This window comes from Amborella trichopoda, chromosome 10 (assembly GCF_054954075.1).
Source record: "Amborella trichopoda isolate Santa Cruz 75 chromosome 10, AtrichopodaSantaCruz75HAP2 v2.0, whole genome shotgun sequence".
NCBI lineage: Eukaryota > Viridiplantae > Streptophyta > Magnoliopsida > Amborellales > Amborellaceae > Amborella > Amborella trichopoda.
Window position 1 is genome coordinate 10,651,632 of NC_142345.1, and position 22,034 is coordinate 10,673,665.

General features: G+C 36.8%; 1 protein-coding gene across 2 annotated transcripts in view; it reads right to left on the minus strand.

Moving 5' to 3' along the window:
* LOC18446095 (DEK domain-containing chromatin associated protein) overlaps positions 1-19,352 on the minus strand; it is a 28,315-nt gene extending 8,963 nt beyond the window's left edge. Inside the window, exons 1-9 of one of the 2 annotated variants that reach the window (XR_016042668.1) lie at positions 19,257-19,352; positions 17,682-19,005; positions 17,522-17,555; positions 16,112-16,191; positions 11,225-11,284; positions 4,749-4,859; positions 4,521-4,601; positions 4,320-4,400; positions 1,050-1,168 (exon numbers count right to left, since the gene is read on the minus strand). Coding sequence is in view for 1 of the 2 variants with exons in the window: in XM_011629496.3 (XP_011627798.2) it covers positions 4,320-4,400; positions 4,521-4,601; positions 4,749-4,859; positions 11,225-11,284; positions 16,112-16,191; positions 17,522-17,555; positions 17,682-18,473 (1,239 nt within the window). In the remaining variant the exon portion in view is untranslated. The remainder of the gene's footprint in view (positions 1-1,049; positions 1,169-4,319; positions 4,401-4,520; positions 4,602-4,748; positions 4,860-11,224; positions 11,285-16,111; positions 16,192-17,521; positions 17,556-17,681; positions 19,006-19,256) is intronic. The other variant, XM_011629496.3, reaches the window with a different exon arrangement.
* Between the last annotated feature and the right edge of the window lie 2,682 nt (positions 19,353-22,034).

The following is a 22,034-nucleotide window of genomic DNA, read 5'->3' on the forward strand; positions in this document are numbered from 1 at the left end:
AAGAATGTCAATTTGGTGTCCTCAAGTTTAAGGATACCATCCCCAACAAACTTTCAGACAAATGCCATGGAACCAAGAAGTGACGACTGTTTGGATGACAAATTTCAAGGAGGTCATATGGATAGTAGTATATTCCCCAAATAAAAAATTGATGTTGTGATATACCAGTGTTTCAAAAAGCGCTAGGCGGGTCTTAAGCGGCCTGAGGGGTCCAACCCGCCCAACGCCTCGATGGGCACCCAGAACCTAGGCAGTCCAATTGAATCCAAAAAGGATTCTACAGTCTCTAACAGTATATATATTGTATAAAATATAAAAATTAAATATTTAACGCACATCAGAATTCAAAGTATACTACACATTAGCACACACTCCATAAGCATAACCATAAGTCGGTCCATATCCAATTAAAACTTAAAATTTACCAACCAAATTACCAAACCAAAGTAACCAAATACCAAACCAGTGGAATTACAAATCCACTATCCACAATACACAACCAAAAGGAAGAAAAAAAAATGAAAGTAATACTTGAATACTCAAAAGAATATTCAATCAATGTTCAAAGTTTAATCATTATTCATCTTTCATCATCAGAAAAAATAGGGTCAGAAGAATTTGCATCATATTCATCAGAGTCGTTGCTCTCCTCGACATATTGGTCGTCCTCCTCCATCTCTTCTGAATCTGCCTCTTCTTCCTTCACCCTCGTCCTCTGTGCAAAAGATCTAATGGCCATAGGAGGGTCGGCTGATGTCCCCGAAGCATCCATGACCATGTCTCATGTCAATCCTTCATGCCCCTCGACATCATCATCATCAACTAACCACTCCATAGCATTGTCCATATTTTTTTATCTGACGGGGTCTCTCTTAGCAAACCTATCCTTTAAGAACCGATTATACTTGACATAGACTAGGTCATTGAGCCTTTTTTATTCAAACATGTTCTATTTTTTGTATGAATCTAACAAAATCAAATGAAACTAATTAAAATCTATGGTTCATGTATTATTAATACAATTATACAAATTACCCTTACGGCCTTACCCCTTCAAAAGTACTCCAATTGCGCTCACAACCGGATGAGGAAGTGGTTAGGTTTAAGATCCGAAGAGCCAACTTTTGCAAATTTGGAGAACTACACCCATGTTGGCTCCACCAATTGGCTGCAAAGATATAAAATAAAATCATAAATAAATAATAAAATAATAAAAATGAAACTTCATTACTTGAACAGTTGAACTTGATGAACTTAAGAATATTATTACTACCTGGATCAATTTTAGTCCTTTGCCTCATTACCATTGGACTCCCAAAAGACTTTAATGAGCGCTTGTAACTTATCAGCTCATTAGCGTATATAATATCCTAGATATCAAGATCAGAGACTAGCACATCTACACACTTATTAAATCCAATCACAATTGTGTCATTTGTGTGCATATCCTTGTCAACATAAAAAAAAGCTGGATTCAAATAATAACCAGCTGCATGCAAAGGCCGATGTAGCTACCTATCCCACCTCTCATCAATAATCTCCCAAATAGGCTTGTAGCAGTTCTCATCATCATCAAAATTTTTGGGCTATCTCTCTTTTGCATTTCTATATAACCTCATATATGTAGCCCATAGAAGCCTTGTCGCTATCAACCATGCGAAGGGCTTTGACAAGAGAAAAAAAATACCTTAAGAATGCCCTTCACCCCTTGCCAAAAAGCCTTAAAAGAATAATATCTCTCACCTTCTTCCCAACTGATCTTTGGACCACTTGCATGCTCCCTAGTCATCTGAGGTAAACATCTGCCTCAACTGCACTCTCCTCGAATGTATGTTATCTAGGCATAAGTACCAGGTCGTAAATCTCATGGCCCCAGGACTCACAATCTCTTTCTTCTTTGTAAATCAACACATCATGCTGAGGGTGAGATGGTGGCTATAAATGAAATTTGTAACTGACTTGGCCATCTTCACCGCACCTGATATCTCGGTTAAATCGCTAAAAGCCTCAAGCATGAGGTCTCTATAATGTGCTGCACAAGGTGTCCAAAAGATTCTAAGATAAGCTAATGCATAACAACTTAACAGCAGCAACATTAGAAGCAGTATTGTCTAGGGCAACCTGTACAACAAGATGCTCCCCAACTCCTTGATTCCCTTCTCTATCACTTGGAATATGTAATGGGCATTATGGGTATAATCAAATGCATCAATAGACCTCAAAAAGACAGTCCCTAAAAGACAATTCACAAGCATATTCATTTGACTTATTCTCTTCCTATCACTCCAACATCAATCACAATAGAAACTCCATACTGAGCCCATGCATCCTTCTTAACTTCTACAACATCCTTCGTGAAACTCACCGCTTTTTTCAAAAGAGGCTCTGAAAGCTCATATGGGGTTGGGGGTTTCATCCCAAAAGCCCAAATTGGCCAATTGCCCCTACCAACGCACAAAAGCTGCTTAGGCTAGCGGTATTGAAAAGAATGCTCGCCTCATAAAACCATGTAGCAATATAAAAAGCAGCTCTATCTCTCTCTTCCTTTTTCATTCTATTTTCAATGATGGTTTGCTTCTTTGTTTTCTCTCATGCAAACTCAAGGTCAGGCCGGGGCAGAAAACTATCCATAAGGCCTCTACCGAGGCTTCTTACTCCCAAAACCAGAACCCGAAGCAATTACAACCCCCTTTCCCTTTCCCCTAATAACAGATTGTTCTACCTCTTGACATCCCTCCCCATCCTCATCACTATCATCATCATCATAACTGACTTATGGAGGCAAATTTCTCACCTTTTGTCATTTTTACCATTATCAAAAACTTGATTATTTCCACTTTAACAGCATTAGGAGTCCTTTTACATGGGACAACATCCCCCTAATACCAGCAAGATGTTTCTTGAACCAGTTTATGTCCCCTTTTGTATCCTTCTCACAAAACTCGCATCTTATGCAATTTTTATCATTAGGATTTGGGTTGCAGCCATATTTCCAATCGGGATCACCACTCCTAATAGATCCCGAATAAGATATCTCAAAACAATAAAACTTATACAAGCAATAAAAAAAAAAACCTTATTTTGATTTCTCAATCTCCAAACTTCCACCTCAAAGATGCTTCTAAAGACTTAAAATCTTCTAAAAAACCCTCTAATAGATTTATAAAACATCACAAATTAAATCTATTATCAATGGATGATGTTTTGATCAATTGGTCATAACTTTGAGAAATCCTTCAATCATAAAGAAATCACCAAAAATTGAGTTTTTGGGTTTTTCTCTCTAAAATGGTCTCTAATGTGTTTTAGGTTACAAATAAACCTTAAAACAAGAAATTTGACCCTTTAGTATCAAAAAAAAGACCAAAAATGCCCCTACCAAAACTCATTTCCACCTCTGGGAGGGAGGTAGGCCTTGGGCGACTACCCAGGTTTGAGCGCTGGGCGGCCGCTAGATTCCTGGGCACCTAGGCGGGCGCCCAAGGTTTCCGCTTTTTTTTCCCGCCTAGGCATAAGCGATGTGCTCAGGCCCCCATAACCACCTAGGGAGCGCCCAGGTGCTGGGCCGTTCGCTTTTTGAAACAATGAGACATACTCAAGATTGTCAATCAGACATGCATAATACAATTTATAATCCATTCTAATAAATAATGAAACTTTGATTATTATATCCACCTAACAGGATACATGTGATTTTCTATCTAAAACATGGATATATGTATAACAGTATAAATTATTTGTATTTATCGGGCTGAAAAAATATTACTTCTAATATATGGTAGCCAATAGTATATAACACAAGAATCAAGCATATTATACCTTCTTCACATACTTTATTTGCATTCCAAGGTACAATCAGACAAACTAGGCCAGTTGCAAAAGGCTAAGGGTAACTCAATTATAAAAAATGTCTTAATTACCAAATCCCCCCCATTTTTAATGAGTTAACAATTAATTACCAAATCCCCTTTCTGCCTCAAGCAATAAATTTCATTCCTTAGTGCTCAAAACTTAAAATACTTATGGTCTTGTAAGGTAGTAGTCAAAACTATGCATAATAAGGCATCAGCCGCAAATCCTTCCTCCCTATGCAACGAAGGTAGTATTTGTACAAAACAGTCACAATGGGACAAAGATATATCTTCCATTATTTTGACAAAAAAGAAAGTCCAAAAGAAATAAAAGTAATGTATCGATATAAACAAAAATTCTGGAGTTGCATTATCCAATACAAACTTCAAATAATTTACAAGCAAGAAAAATCCCACAAAGTAATGTAAAAGTTGTAATTCATGTGCAACAATAAGCTGTAGAAAAACCTTTGCTGAACTTCTTGATGGCGTGCCTCGAGACTTTCCCGCTACACTTCCTTTGACCTGCCTCTTCCGCTTTTTGCTTCTCTGCAAGGATTCAAAATCATTACGTGTAAAACAAATGAAGTCTTAGAGAACAGAAGGTACATTAATTTTTTATAACTACTTGAAGGAATTAATTGTCACAGCACACGAACACACACAAACCTGCTCTTTTTCAGCAAGAATAACATCTGTAGTAGCATGTGGAGATTGCAAAAATTCCAAAATCTTTGCAACTAACTCCTCCTACAAATACAACTCAAATGAATCAATACACTAGAATAACACCCAAATGCATGCAATTGGCAGTTTCTTGCAGGTGTGCAGACACTAAGCAGCGAAATAGTTACAAAACATCACTTCCTACAAAACCATCAAGAATAACAAATCTACCTTTCTTGAGGTAACCTTTGCAACCCGTAGGTCAAACAAATCACAAAACTGAAGCAATTTCTCTTTCACGCACTTGTCGAGCTTTTCCTTTACCTTGGATCTTTGCTTCTCCTGCAAGCATAAAATGGCAAACAAGAAACCCAATTTACTAAGATTGTCAATGAAGAAAATTAAGTAACCAAATATCTCGTATCAGGGAATCATGATCAAAGATGCACTGACGAAGTTTGATGAATAGCAATGTGGCCAAAGATGAAATGCAGGAGATTAGAGCTATAGAGCCTCACACATCCGAGAATATATAAAAATGGAAGAAGATTGTAAGGGAGGCGCTGCCATGTTGCAGAAAGTCACATTCAGCTACTCTCACCAATTTTGCCCCTACCCATGTTAACATCTTATTCATTCCCAAAACTTTATTAAATTCACCAGCAACATGCCATTTCACATGTTGATGTGGACATTCATGAAAGCAAAAGGAAAATCTCAGAATAATGTAACCACGTAATCAGTTGCAGTAGGCTGCCATTAAGGTCCTACAAGAAGCAAATTTTACTTTTTCTATGTATATAAGCAAAAACAGGAATGTAGGGGAATTATCCAATCAGGCAGTCCTACATGACAATAAAGGACTCAATTCTCCTGTCTGTGACCTATCATGGAAGGTGAAGATGATCCATAACTCTGCTTGATAGACAGTTGCAGGCTTTTGAAGAAATCATTCATGGCCCATATGGGGCCTGCCACTGACAGTGGGGAGAGGTCTTAAGCATATCTACAGAAGAGAGTACGGGCCCGCCCATATTTAGACTATATACGCGGCTCGAATTAGAGCCTGTGTTGAGCATCCTTCTTTGACAAAAAACAAACTCTTTTTCCATGACAACAGTCACGACTATAAACATACCGTACACTCTCTCGCTACTATAAAATAAAGAAACTTGATTAAAATAAAGAAAGGATGGGGCGGTAAGCTCCCTATCAACAACAGGGGGACTGTTCACGTAAACTCGAAGGACGTAGAAGACCAGACAGGCCGTTCTCATTTGTCAACGACACGAGGAGCGTTTTGTGGAGGACAGGCCCTCATAGTATCACTTCGTATAATTATTTCACAAATTTAGAAAGATATGGAATCTGTTCACCATCACGATCTCTGATACAAGAATTTTTGGCTAAAAGAGAATTAAAAACTAGTACTTGAAGTGATTGCAATTCTCCTTTAAATAGTGACTGAACTTGAGTATATTCCAATCACTCATCACAGAAATAACTCACTATTACAAGGCTAAATATTACAGCAACTCCCACCATAAATACCCCACAAAAGGGCCTAGTAAATCAAGAAAATGACTTCTACTTGGCATACAAGCTTCAGTATCAATCAGGCCAGCCAAAATGAGATCAAACAAGGTGACTTACTCCAGACTAATGGTGGCAACGGGTTGGGCCTGGATCGGGCCAGCCTTGGCCCTGAGCCACCCTTGACGCCATAGGCCCAAGCCCTGACCCTGTTAGAGCCAGAACAGGCCAGGCCAAAAACAAATGCAGAAAAATTAAAAGAAAAACAATGTGAAAAACAAAGGAGGGCAAGGCCGGGCCAAACCGGGACGGCACTAGCCCTAGCCCAAAACCTCAGACCACAAGGCCAGGCCACCAAACCCTCTGCCAGCCCTACTATGGATTTTAAGAGAGATTCAAACTCCAATTCTAAACCGTAGCAGATTCTTCCATCTGAAGGTTAAAGAGTGCCCAAGCAAATTCACATTCAACAAGCCCCAAATCTTTACAAACATCTCTCAGACTTATCATATATATATAAATACAATCCAAACATACACAATTCATAACATGCATATTAGCATACATGTAAATAAATAGCCATGAACATCCACTTAAATGCATGCATAGATGACACATTAATCACTTGCGAGCATCACTAACATCACCATGGGCATGAATTCCCTAGCATTTGCTGCCCAGGGATATTGAGGAAACAATGGATCATATCACGTTACATTGTTACCACGCTTGACATGTTTGGGCTATACAATGTGGTCTTTTGAAGTTTCCTTGCTAAACCTTTCTTTATAGAAGGCCACATAAGATGTTGGTTGGGAGCTGCTGGGAGAGGTAGAGAGAAAGAGAGCACATGCAGGTGATCATCACTAGCTAGAAGCTCCATAATCTGGGAGCAACATGGGAGTGGGCCCAAAAAACATATTGGGAGTGGGCCCAAAGAGCATATAAGAAATTCACAAAAAAAATTCAAAATTTGATTTAAAATCATGTAAACAATAAAACATATTAAACTACATGTTAATGCAAGTCACAAAATCCATACAAAGACTTCATACTTCAGAGCCATGTTAAACCTTAGAAGGATTTTAATATACCAATTAAATTATTCATTTCATAAAATAATTTCCATTTAAGAATATTACATCAAAAAATTAAGAATAACAAGAAATAGGAATCATAATTACACTTAATTATGATAATTCAATCATCATCATAATCATCAAAACCTTTCCCCAACTATTTGGAGTTGGCTACATGAATCTTGGTTCGCAATTCTATTCTATCAAGAGCCATACCCTCAATGAGGCTATAAATCCCCATATTTTTTATCGCTACTTCCAAACAGTCCTTTTGTGCCTACCCCTTACCAATTTTGAGCCTTCCACTTAAACCAACTCATACTTCGTAACAATTGTTGTAATGGGTCTGCATTACAACTGGCCAGCCCACCTAAATCTACTTTCTCTCATTTTATCGCCTATTGCAGCCACACTAAGTTCTCCCAAATGCATTTCGAATTCTATCCCTTTCTGTCTTGCCACTCATCCATCTTAATCATCATCACAACTACACTCATCTCATGGGTATGTTGTTTGTTGACCGCACAACATTCCTCCCCATAAAGCAAAGTTGGCCTCACAACTGTCGTATAGAACTTCCCTTCGACTTCATTGGTATGTGGAAGTCACATAAAATACCAGTTGCACACTTCCACTTTGCCCACCCAACTCTAATTCTATGTGCAATATCTTCTTTTGTCTCTCTATTTTCCTTAATTACCAACCCAAGATATCGAAAGTATACTCTTTTTGGTATTTCTTGGCCTTCAATCTTAACTACTTCCTCATCTCTACTCCTATTATCACTAAACTTGCATTTCATATATTTTGTCATATTTTGGCTAATTTTAAAACCATTAGATTCTAGAGCATCCCTCCTAAGTTCTAACTTTGAGATGACGCTGCTTTGGGTCTCATCAATCAAATCTATGTCATCTGCAAACAACATACACCACGGTACCTCATCTTAAGGTGCTTAGTTAAGTCGTCCATGACTAAAACAAAGAGGTATGGGCTCAAACGCTGATCCCTGATGTAGACCTATTGTCAATTTAAACTCACTCATCTCTCCATTAGTTGTTCACTCACTAGTTAGCTCTCCCTATCGCTCACCAAATCGCTATATTACCTAGAGATTTCTTTCTTTTCCAACACCCACCAAATTAAACCTTGAGGTACTGTACAATATGCTTTCTTTAGACCATATGAAGATCTTTTTCCTTCACACTAAACTTCTCAATCAATTTCAATTATAATACTTCAATAGTTTGCAGAATTCTTAAGGAGATTGATTGTCCAATTTTAATCTTAAATTTATTGCAATCTAAACTCTCAAGTTATTTTCGTTGCTTTTGGTAAGTTATCATTTTATATGGTAGAGTACATATCCATTATGACCCACTTTACCGATTGCTAAGCCTTATTTAGTTCTTAAGCCACTTTTGTTGTCAACCTTTTAACTTACATATAGATTAACCCACATAACTGCCCTTTAGTTATCATTTAATCATAAAACTATTTATTGGAAAGTGAGTTGTTTCCAAAGAATTCAGAATTGTTAAATGTATTCCATTTTTTAAAAGTAACTTACACATTAATAAGTACCTTACATTATCTTCGCCATTATCGGTCCCAAGGATGAGAAAGGAGGGTTGTGCTAGGTTGGCAACCAATGGAAAACTTTCACCACATCCTTATCATAAACCCTGATCCAACGAAATATGCTCATGCTAGGGCATTCTCTGTGACTAAGGAATGGCCCATGATAAAGCCAAGTGGAGAAACAAGATTCATGTAGCTGACACAAAATAGTTGGGTTAAAGCTCGGACGATAGCGATGATGATGACAAAGATCATGCGCTTATCCCAATTAGTTAAGTAAGGCCTATGTATCATGATCCCACGTTAAATAATTGAGATCCCTTGCTAAATGTGATCGATATCCCATATAGTCAGAAACAAGCTCACAAAGAGGATCAACTTTGGGAACGCAGAATTGAGACCCTCGACCAAGAAGGAAGGCACACCCAATTACTGCAGAATGGGCCGTTGACTATGGAGGTTATACATTCCAACAATTCCAAGGGGACAACAAAAGAAGCAAAGTGGGTGCATCTTTTCAATGTGTTTCCTCTTGATAATTAATGTTGTGTCTCTAGAAATCAACACATCAAGTTGCCCTTGGATAAGTGCATACAAATGAGCACACATACATCAAGAGAGAAGAGGAGAAACGCATACGAAAAGGCAGAAATTGAAAGGGAAAGAGAGAAGAAATGAGGAATTAACAAGCGCATAATCTTGCATGGCATAACTTATCCCATTACTTTCTATAAGAGGATCAGAGAGGTGGTTATTCCAAGAACATTGGACTTGCGCCATTTCAGGGAGCTAGGGCTAAGGGTTTTTTATTTATTGATGCAGGAGTAACAGCTTCCTGCTCAGAGAAGTCACATAAATCTAGTTTACTTGGCTGAGACCATCAAATACATTGATGCAGGAGTAACAGCTTCCTGCTCAGAGCAGTCACATAAATCTAGTTTACTTGGCTGAGACCATCAAATACGAAAACATTCAAGAATGTCAAGAATCAAATAAATAATACTCTATAATTTTGCAGTGCAATCAAAATTTGACTGCAAATTGGTGGGAAGATTATGCTGCAACAAACATCATGACACCAGAAGCAGCAATAAGTGAACAATGAAGAGGGCAAGGTTTTCAACAGACCTTGCTAAAGCACAAGCAATACAGATCAAGGATGGAGTAACAACCAAGGAAAGGAAGATGAGGCCCAATCTAAATCTGATTTGCAAGTGACAAGATAAGTAATTCAATAACTCAGTCACAAATAACTGCAGAGGAACCAACAGCATCAGCAAGTTGAGAACACACATACCAGTATGAAGTAATGCCAAAAAAAAAACGATAATATAATAAAAATTGTTCAGGGACCACCTAAACTGATAAGTGGGACTGTTTAAGCATCCTGTAAACCTCAAAACAATGGCATTAAAAATCAGACCCGAAAACTCGACCCAAGTCCACAAGCCTACAATCAAGCTTGGGTTGATCCGGAACCAACCCATTCAACATGACTGGTTCATGAAGCAAAAATCTCTCACCGGCGCTTTATGTCCGAAGGAAATCAAAAAATTGAATGTCAACTGCTCCACACCTGGACCAACTTTCGCTCTGGGTAAGGATTGAATTGACAATTTCCCAAATGTCTCGCTGGGTATGCAAGCCATGGATGGCATACAGCAACATAACAACAATCTTCATAGAGCAGACAGAAAGTCCAAACCTAATTTAACTGGTGGATGTGTATTTTTCCCTTTTCTTTTTTTGTTTTTACTAAATGTGAGAGGGAGATGTTAAGTAGTAGATATATATTTAAGCCCATATATTTCCAGAATCATAAAGAAAGAAAACATGCCTTGATTACAGACCGAATAAAGTTTTCATTTACATGAGAACAATAACTTGAAACACATAAACCAAGTTCACCTAAGGAGACCAAAAAATGAAGACACAACAGTGTGATACATGAATGGAATGACATAGTACCATTTAAGGCGCAACCTTAAATAGTGTCAAAATATTTTATTTCAGTATCAGAAATCTTTTTGATGGCCTGAAAATTCATTTTTATCTCTAATGGTCAAAATTTAAAGATTAAAAAATAGTGTAGACCAAGCAAATCTATGAACACTTGAAAATCTTGAAAATTGATGGCCTACATGATATATTACAAAATGCACTACTTCCAAGATTTAAAATCCATATTTTCTGATGTACATACATCTTGAGATCAAGATGATCAAATTAAGGGTTTTTTAGCATCTGAACAACCTTTTCTAGTGAATTTTTTGAAGTGAGCCTTAATTTGATTGTTTAGAGCCTCACCTTTATATAAACTTTTTCCTTTATCAAATGCATTTTATAATGTATCCACCCAAAGAGTACAAAAATCACGAAGCTCCACACAAAAAAATAAAAGCAAAACCTTTGCAAACTGCATAAAAGCAATTCAAATTGCACTCATTGTTATGTTTCCAAGAGTTCAGAGGAGATTGAACCACACCCATTATGTATCTGTTTAGAATAACATACCTCATTTTCGGCCCACACAAAACCAGAGAACTGAGAGATATTACTTTTCACTTGATGACTCTGCAGAAGGAAATGTAAATGTGCCGGCAAGAAATCATTAGAGAACAAGAAGATCATCAGAACACAAATACAAATGGAACAAGAACACAGATATGTGGGTATGTGCAAAACATTAAAAGCAGCCCATCGATGTGCTAGAAATACAACAAATAAAACCATACGTTACTTTGCTTCAGCAGAAACCCCTCACAATCCTACCACAATAGAAGCCTCAACAGTTATCAAAGGAGCAAGGACACTATTGCCGAAGTACCCTTCCAATTTTCGCTTTTTTTTTTTACAAAAAATATCCCTCATCAATTAGTCTTTATTTTATAAGATATCAAACATTTTATCATATCCATATAGCTATTAGAATCATTTGTTTAAAAAAAAATCATGGTAAGGGAATATTGAATGTATTTAAATTTTCTAAAAAACTAAATACTAAACAATCTACTCCAATGAAATAAATCTTCTCTAAAGTAATATACAAAATTTTCTAATATAAGCCCAAAAAAAATTAAAATGCATAATTTCAAGAATAAATTATTATACATCAGTATTTATTAGTATATAAATATTATTATTAGAAGAACATTTTACAAAACAAAATACAAATATGAAGATGAATCAAATTTCAAAAACTCATCACCATAATGGATATAGTCAAAGCCCATCACAATGTAGTGATGGTTATGGAATGCAAGTCTAAAAAGGAGGCTACAGTGAAATAACCAAACTGTTTAAAATTACACCACAACTGTACCAAAATAAAATAAAAAATAATATGTAAAAAAACGACCAGCATAACCACATACTTATTGATGAACACTGCATGGGTGACCAAGTGACAGTTTCGGTCCATTTTTTTGGCATATTTATTTTACTTTCATGTACCCCAAAAAAATGAGGCCCATCGGATTTATTAAAAAACCAAAATAAAAACAAAGATCAAATATCGAGTTGCCACGCTAGCCACCAAGTCAGCTCAGATTGATGAGTTTATTTTGTACAGGCTGACAGAATCATTACCCATATAAAGTCCAATAAATTGGGTGTTCAAACTCTATGAAGGGAACACTTTTCTATCCTAAATATATCTCATTGTTTCTTGAAATGCCATTAAAGGTATCATCTTTTTTAAAATATAATGAAGAATAACATCCCACCAATTACATCTCGGTACAATAAACCAACTATATCCATTATTTCAAAATATTGCCTTCTATACGATTAAAATTATTAGCATCTTACTTTTCCAATTTGATATGCAACTAACAAATGATGCTTACTATCAATAGCAACCCCTACTTGACATGGGTATTCAAAATCAAGATTGCAGAAACACCAGGTGGCACCAAGGCAGTGAAGGGTCGTAAGGCATTAGGCGGGCAGCCGGGCTTCAAGATGCCGAATCTCCCAAACATACATATATAGATATACCTACACTCCAAAAGCACATACATGTATCATTTAAATACACATATACATATATCACTTATGCCCAATCATTAATTCTCAATGTTTCAATTTCAGAAATATTTAAAAAATCCTCTATTTTTGTAATTCTTTTTGGGAAGACAAGCCACCAAACAAGCTCTTCTTTTTTCCTTTTTGTGCAGATGCCCACACCCCACCCCCACAAAGATATTAAAAAAAAAAAGCCTCCCAATTTCTTTGTCCCCATTAAGAAGGGCAAAATGACTCAATATCCCTTGCCCGAAGGGCATTTACCACCTTCAAGCAAGGGAAATGCCCCACCTTCAAGTAAGGGACAAACTGTGTAGGCACATAGGCTTAAGCACTAGGAACCAGCCAAGGTGCCACCTGGGCAACCCCACAAGAACAGGGAGCCCAAGAAGGCATGCCAAGTTTAGGAAAACGGGTAGAAAATGAAAAAAAAAAAAAAAAAACAAAACAAAACAAAAAAAAAATACAAAAAAGGGTATCTAGTGGAAAAAGCAGGGATTCAACCAAAAAAAGAGGGAATGAACATACAACGTAACACTCAAAATGTTTTTCTTTTAAAAGGGGTCACGAACAAAATGCTGAAATATATTAGGTTTTTTGCTAGAATGGCGATTCTAAGAGAAAAGAACAGCAGTTATCACTATTATTATACACATAACTGCTTTTTTATTATTTTTATTTATTTAAATCAAACTTGTTATACAGACTATTATGGGATTATATAACAGCCATATAAAGGAAATAGCCCATTATTTTATCTGCAGATAATTTTTCAACCCCAGCGTTCTTACTTTTATATAACATCAAAGCTAGGGGCATTTCCTATATAGGGGCCATTATAACTGATATAGAGGTCATTTTGAACTTTGGGTAATTATACAAATTATAAGTAAGAATTATCATTTACGCAAAAATCAAAATCTATGCATATTAAGGGGATATTTCAGCAAGAAGATGAAATTATAAAGGCCTTTATTAAATTGCACTTGCAGTTTTGATGGGCTCTATACAGAATCCTAACACAAGTCCCCTCCAATGTGGAGGTAAACTATTGATGCAACAAAACTTATGATATCCATGTGGTATCCCAGACCAGTTGGAGACTCTAATTTGAAACTCCCCTCTCCTTCCCTCCCACTTCCATCAATCACTCAAGCAATTGATATAAAACTTCAAATTGGCAACAAGCCAACTAAAAACCAAAAGATATTACGTAGACATAGATTGGAGAAGAGAAATGCAGCAATGTATATCCAGTTTCAAATCAATTAGAAAAACCTACAAAGCTAAAACCAAAAGATATTACGTAGACATAGATTGGAGAAGAGAAATGCAGCAATGTATATCCAGTTTCAAATCAATTAGAAAAACCTACAAAGCTATCACAACTAGTTGTGCCCAATGTCCATCAAAACATGCCCCTAGATGGTCCACATCCCCGGAGAACCCTATCACACTCCCAACCACAAACAAGCTTAGCTAATAGAGTTCTTCCAGAACCTGTCCAGGATCACAAAATCCAGGCAGCTCTTAAAATTGAGAAAAAATGGAAAACAAATGATCAAAAACAGGTCGAAAACAGTCATGATTACCACCAACAGAATCAAATGAGAAAAAAATTATGCATTCATGCCATAGCATTGTGCAAGCTTAAAATTTAAGCTTCAATTTTAAGTTTGCACAATGCGATTGCATGACAGGACATGTTTTGAAGTAATCAATATCAGTTCTTCTCAAAGAAACCATCAATAGTTGAAGTAATGAGAAATTTTGATAATTGTACATTTGCAAGGGAAGGGAATGCAACTTTAAAACAAGACTACTGCATTAAAGATGCTTAACTATTAAGCCCAAAATATGAACAAACCAGTGAACAAGACGCATGACTAGAGTCGAAACCTAACTGATTCCATAACCCAGTTCTATTCTGCCATTGTCACGGGGATTATTCTGTTTGTGCATTGCAACCATGCTGCTTAAATATTGACACGTGCAGGCGAATATTCATGGACTCTTCTCGCCTAGTAACTATTGATTAAATCATTTTAGAGACCATTTTGTGTCGAGTAGAACCATATGAACTATAAACACATCTATGGAACTTTGATAATACTATATCATTTTAGAAACTTCATCTCCTTCTTTGTTTCAAATAGACCGATATAAACCTTGAAAATATCTACGTATTCAACCAACTAAGACAATTGATTTTCTCTTGCCACTCATCATCATTGTTTTAAAAAGTGATTCGCCTAACAACTAGGCGGCCCAGAAGACCTGGGGGCATTGCCCAGGCCTAGGCGGCCAAATTAGGCGGGTTGTCCTAAGCACCTGCCTAGGCCCCCGCTTAAGCGCCAAGGAAACCACCTAGGTGCCAAGGAACCCGCCTAGGCAAGCGCAAAGCCCTGGGCGGCCACCCAAAGCCTACACCCTACTCAAGGGCGGAAATGCCCCTCGTTGAAGGCATTTTATGGTTTTTTTTAACATAAAAGGGACAAAGTCATGAGTTTTAGGTTCATTTGAAACCTAAACCCCGTTAGAGCCTAATTTAGATAAAGAAAGACCAAAAAAAAAAACTAATTTTTGTGATTTCCATAGGATCAAAAAGTTTCTCAAAGTTACAAAAAATTAATTTAAGCATCACTCAGTGACATTAGATTTAGTTTTGGATGTTTTATAAATCGATTAGAGAGGTTTTTAAAAAATTTTGAGTCCATAAAAATATTTGAGAGGTGGAGGTTTGGAGATCGAGCGATCAAAGTTAGTGATTTGTTTTTTATTGCTTGTATTATTTTGATATGTCTTCTTTGAGATCTAATCAAAGTCGTGATCTGGGTTGGACATATGGCTACAACCCCAATCCTCTGGATAAAATTGCATAAGATGCAAGTTTTGCGAAAAGGATACAAAATGGGGGCACAAACCAGTTCAAGAAACATCTTGCCGATATCAAGGGGGATGTTGCCCCATGTAAAAAAACTCATGGGCCGCCCAGGTTTTGGCCGCCCGTCTAGGCGCTGAGCAGCCTGGACCCCACCCCCCACCCCACCCCACGCCCCACCACCCCCCCCCCCCCCGAGGGCCACCTAGGCGCCGCCTAGCGTTTTCTAAAACATTGCTCATCATGAAATAAAGTATCAGTAAACACTAGTCACATATGGTTAGCTCTTCAAAATTTAGTCATGTAACAAAATCCTATGTTTCATGGCATGAGTAATGTGCACCCTAGTACCTATGTCAAATATCGACATTCCTAACCACGCAACAAAGTATTTTACTAATCATGTCAAGGAATAACATGCAGTAAAAAAATTCAAAACATGATTAAAATGAACAAGTAAATTGCACAAAGCATTCAAAGAAGTGTCATGTTACCTTCCCCCTCCGCCCATAAAGAATCACATGAAGCATCTTTAAAACATCATCAGATTTCCTCTTTGATAACTTGTAAGCAACTACAGTTACACACAAAGTACAAAGAAAGTTAGCTCTACATCAAGATGCAGATCAATGAGACCCAAAAATTTGACCTATGGTAATGTGTCATGAAGCTAGCTAATCATGTGTCATGAATCCAACATTGCAAATTGTTCCCAGCCACAAAATGCTTCAAGGAATAATTCAATTGGCCAGAAAATTGGTTAATTGAGTAACATGATTTGGTCCAAAAAATAGTTTAAAACAATTTATGTGTTTTTCTTAAAAGTAAAAAACTAAAAAAATAACAAATAAAAAAATAAGCCATGCAAATCATTTTCTGGATGAGGAACTTGAGTGGAGATATTCAGAAATGCACATACACACATCCACATGCATGCCAATGTTCTAATGTCCATACACATATGCATACACATGTGTATGTGTGTATTGCAGATAAGCCACAAAAAATCAATTAGATTACATCCTTTTCACCAATTAGCATACCCACCTCTTTCATCTCCGTAAAATTGCCAGTTCATTTTCAAAAGAACACATCCATCTTTATCAAATTACAAAAATATCCATCATTTCCAAGCATAAAACAAGCCTCAACATGTAGGTTACCAAGACCAAAATACTTCAAACAATGTTCAAAAAACAAAAGAGATCCATGACCGCAACATTGGGAAAAAAATTAGGACATTTTCAGTCGTTGAACCTCCGATTTAAAGTTTTCTAGCCTTTTTAAACAGAATCCAAATGGCAATACCACATGTGAACCCATTGAAAAATTATTTTTACAATATTTTACCCTACTGATGTAAATGTATTCTTTCAACTAGTCAATAATGAGGTTAAGTGTGTCCCAAAATGATAAGATTCTTCTTAAAGACTATGCGTTTCATGTGAGGAAGTGCAAAGATAGAAGAACAAGCAGCAAAAGATATACAAGATTACATGTATGCATAAGAAAATATAAATTAAACATGGCAAAGCAGATTGAGCAAGTTTGAGAGGCACTAGAGGGTCTAGTGTATCTTTGCATGTGTTAAGTGGACAGGAATTCAATTCTTCAGAGAGACAGAACTATTAAAAAAAATAACAATCAAGCCTGCAAAAGAAATAGAGATGAAGGTGCAAGTCTGCAAGAAGGGAGCTTAGGTAGAAAATGAAAAAAGAAGTGAGATATACCCATAACTTATTCATGATAAATGAATCCCAAACAGCTTTGCCTTTCCTTCTAATTCATGGATAAAGATAAATATTAAGAAACAATACATATCGCAAGGGACAAATTGCATCAAAAAATGAATACAATATGGAGTAATTTAACCCAAAAAAAAATGAATGCAGAAAGAATATCACCATTGGGTATGTCTTTCAGCAGCGTGCCATGACCCTGCAATTCACAACAGAAAGAAAGTCATACATTTGCCACATTAAAACAAAACTAGCCCAACAAGAAAGATGAGATAGAGGGCAGCTAAGAAAATTCTGCAGAAGTACCTGTGTACCAAAAGCTTACCTTTTCAATGGAGAACTCTTTGGAAGGCTCCTTCTCATTATACACAATAAACCTCTCAATGGATTTCCTTTCCCTTGAGGGACGCTCAATGCTACGAGTAGCAGGTGTAGCCACATCACTAGTCCTCTTCTTCTTTGCTGAGATTTCCTGTGTGCTCTCTTCCTGTGAAGCTTTGCTGGATCTTCTACCCCTTTTCTTAGTTGTTGGAGTTCCCTTTGGTTCCTCCTCCTTACCAACCGCCTCATCTTTATCTTCTTTCTCGCATGTCTCATCTTCTTTCATCTCTTCTGCCTGGCCCTCCTCCTCTTTATTCTTTCCCTCCTTGCTCTCTTTCTCTTTGTTCTTCTTCTCTTTGCTCACTGTATCCTTGCCCTTATTCGCCTTGTTTTTCTTTTCCCTACTCACTTTCTGCTTACCCTCTGTCTCCTTACCCTCTTTCTCTATAACCAGTGTCTCATGGCCCTCTTTCTCCTTATTCTCTGTCTCCTTACCCTCTGTCTCCTTACTTTCTTTCTCCTCACTCTCTATCTCCTTGACCACATTCTCCATACTCTCTGCCTCCTTACTCTCTTCATTAGTCTCCGTCTCCTTGCTCTCCACCTTAGTCTCAGTCTCCTTGGTCTCCTCCTTGCTTACTCCATTGTTTGCATCACCTTCTTGTTCTTTAGAGTCAATTTCTTTCTTTTTCTCTTCATCTTCATTTGCCTCTGTGGTTTCAGCCGCTGCTCCTTTTCCTTTTTCATCCAATGGGTCAGCCCCATTGGATTTAGTTTCTTCAGCATCGGGATCCATTCCCAACCCCAAAATTTAAACAAAAATGCTTAAAATGACTCAACGGAGAGAGCAAATAAGTTCCTCAAAATCACTATGAAACCCCACAATTGCCCCAAACACAAATTCTTTAAACCAGCATAACAAAACCACACAAATATGAAGTGCAACACTTCTAAAGCCTTAAGTAACTACCCTAAAATGCCCTAAACGCAGTCAGGAAAGATCATTCACACAACCAAATGCCAAATGAGGCACTCTGATAATCTTAAGACTGAACAACATCCCGAAGTCAACACCTTTAAAACCCAAGACTCCTAACAAAACCCTAAGATCATAAACTTATAGCCAAACCGTTGACAACAGGATCCCAATTCACCTCACTGAAATTTTCAAAGCCCACATCACAATTTTTGAAATAGATAATCAAAACCTTGAAACCAAGAGGTTAGCTCAAAACAATAAATAAACGACGCCCTGAGCACAACACACGCATATTTCACAGCTCCGAGCTCCACCATATCACTGAGAACTCGTCTCCTAACCCATTGAACTGCAAAAACAAAAACAAAAACAAAAAAACAGCTCAGAACCGTAAAACCCACCAAAAATGTTCAGACAAGAAGGAGGAAAATCCCCAAACCAAAACCCCCCCAGAAAACATCCAACAAGCGATCAGCGATCCAGACCAAAACCCTAGGCACCAATACACCTCACACGCACAGAAAGCAAGCTAGAGAGAGAACAAAAACACATGGAGAGAGAAAGAAGGGTTAAGATAAAGAGAGCCGAGTGAAAACTCACAAGTAATCATCGAAAACACCATTAATGGGGAAATTCGGAGCAGCATTCATTTGTTGAGTCGAGTCGCCCTAAGTAAAGAGTACCAAACCATGAGAAGGCGGGTTTCTAGGGTTTTATAGGGCGGACTTGAAGACTGAGTTTCAAATGGGTTAAATATTTGGGCGGGTCAATTTGAAAATTGGAGCAAAATAAATTCGGGGAGCGAGAGGGAGGGAGAGCGGACGGCTGGGAAGCCCTAGATCTTGGATCTGGAAGATCAACGGCTGGGAACACCCCTCCTTCTAACTTCCACAAGGTCCTCGAACTTCTATGTTGTAAGTAAATCCATTGGCATTAAATTTTATGACCTCAGGTGCAATTTGAGGACTCATGATATTGCAGTTTCTTTTTCTCCTTTTTTGGTATTTTGTTATTCAAACTTGGACTCCAAATTTAGTTACGGAGGAATTCGTGCTGTACTTATTCCGATAAGTAACACGCTCCTTGCTTAAGCTCAAAGGTGAGAATTTATCCAGTTTGGATTTGAAATTGAATTTTGGATCTATATAGATTTAGGTATGAATTTAAAATTTAGATTCATATCCAAATTTTAGATTTCAATAGTAATTCGGATCAAGTCTGGGTACAGGTGGATCCGATCTGAATTTGACTCGATTTTAAAATAATATAGATGATCATATACTAGTAGGATTACGTACGTTGCATATAAAATATAATATTTTATTGAAAGTAAGTATTAAGATCACTGGACCCTTGAGTCAATGAAAAGATAACTATCCATTGTGACATACATGCCTATCATCCTATTGACTTCTCTTCAATGGTTTGCCTATTACAACCTATGAAGTTTCTCTCAAAATTGTTTCATTGATACGATGGCTCCCGTAATTTTAATCCTTGTGTTTTAATAATATATTCTATGATGCATATGAACATATCAAACATTTGTGTTTTAAGAATATATTATATGATGCATATGAACACATCAAACATTTGTGGTCTATGAGCTCAATTGGTTATTGTCATACTACTAATATGAAAGTCAGAAACAAAGAAGCTTGCAGGTTGAAGATGTGCATAAACCAATCTTGTAGTTTTACCACTAATTTTGTGGAAGCACGCTCAAGGGTTAGGGCAATTAAACTACAATGCACAACCAAAAATTTCCAATCCCACTACTCAACGACCTAAAAAAAGAACACATCAGATATACAATACCAAAAAATAAAGCATGACGATAAGAAGCACATGCTATTAATAGCACTCAAAGCATGACGATAAGAAGCACATGCTATTAAGAGCACTGACTATTAAATGAAAGGAAAAGTTTATATAGAGCCGAGGCTCTAAACGATCACACTTGAGCCTAACAAAAAACTTTCACTAGAAGAGGTTGTTTTCATTCCCCAATATCCTCAAATAGATCATCTCGACATCAATATATATGGACATAAAAAAAAAATGGATTTTAAGTTTTGGAAATAGTGTATTTTGTAACGTATTTTTTTACTGTCAATTTTCAAGATTTTCAAGTTTTCATAAATCTGTCGATCTATGCTATTTTTTAAGCTTTAAATTTTATAAATAAAGATGAAAATATATTTTAAGGCTATCACAAAGATTTCTAGCATTGAAACCACATTTCTTTACACTATTTAAAGGTAGGCTCTAATTTGATTGTTTAGAGCCTAGGCTCTATACAAACCACACCCTTAAATGAAAAGGGTGCTTTTTTAGGTACAAAAATGGAAAAAAAAAAGGAACGCACATAGTTATGAACATTTACTCTCTACATAGAAAACCAAATTTTGGCCAAATTTGAACTCAAGCATATCACTTTTGAGCCTTGATCTAATGCCATTATTTTATTTTCTATAGCTTACACTCTATGAATTTTCTCGCTTAAAATATTTCCTAGGCTTACGAATACCTTTATAGATAATTTAATCTAAAAGTACTTCATTAGAACTCACAGATAATTTAATCTAAAAGTACTTCATTAGAACTCACACATAGAACCCATACTTTGCACAACTCAACCAAAACATGCAAAGATCAACCATAGATGATTAGAGAAAACCTCTAATGAGACACTTACCTTGTTATAGGAAATATTAGAGGAAACATCTACTGTAAAAGTTCGGAGAAATGTGTTTTTAAAATAAACTCATACTGATAATTTCTTGAAAGCCTCTTTCCGGTTGAACTGAGAAGCATCAATGGAAGTGAACGCTTTTACAAAATAATAAAGGCTTCATGCTTCAGCTTGAATCAAAAAATTCAATTATTCACACACAAATAGAGTCTAAACTTGAAAAAAAGCATAGATATTGATGAAAAAAAAGAGAAAACGAAGAATGGCTCAATAATAATAACTCCCACACCCATATGTGTAGGACCTCAAAAGATCGTCATTAAATTTGGCACAGATTTATAGAAAAGTCAAGTCTCACACTCATGTGATAACTTTTCTAGAGATATGTGTCAAATTGAATAGTGATCATTTGGGGTCCTACACACATGGGTGTGAGAGGGTCTCATAGGATCATTACTTTATTAATAATAATACTAATAATAAGAATAATGTTCCACGAGACCCTCCTACACCCATGTGTGTAGGATCCCACAAGATCACCATTCAATTTGGCACATATCTCTAGAAAAGTCAAGTCTCACATCCACGTGATAAATTTTATAGATATATGTGCTAAATTTAATAGTGATCCTTTGAGGTCCTATACACATAAGTGTGGGAGGGTCTCATAAGATCATTATTCT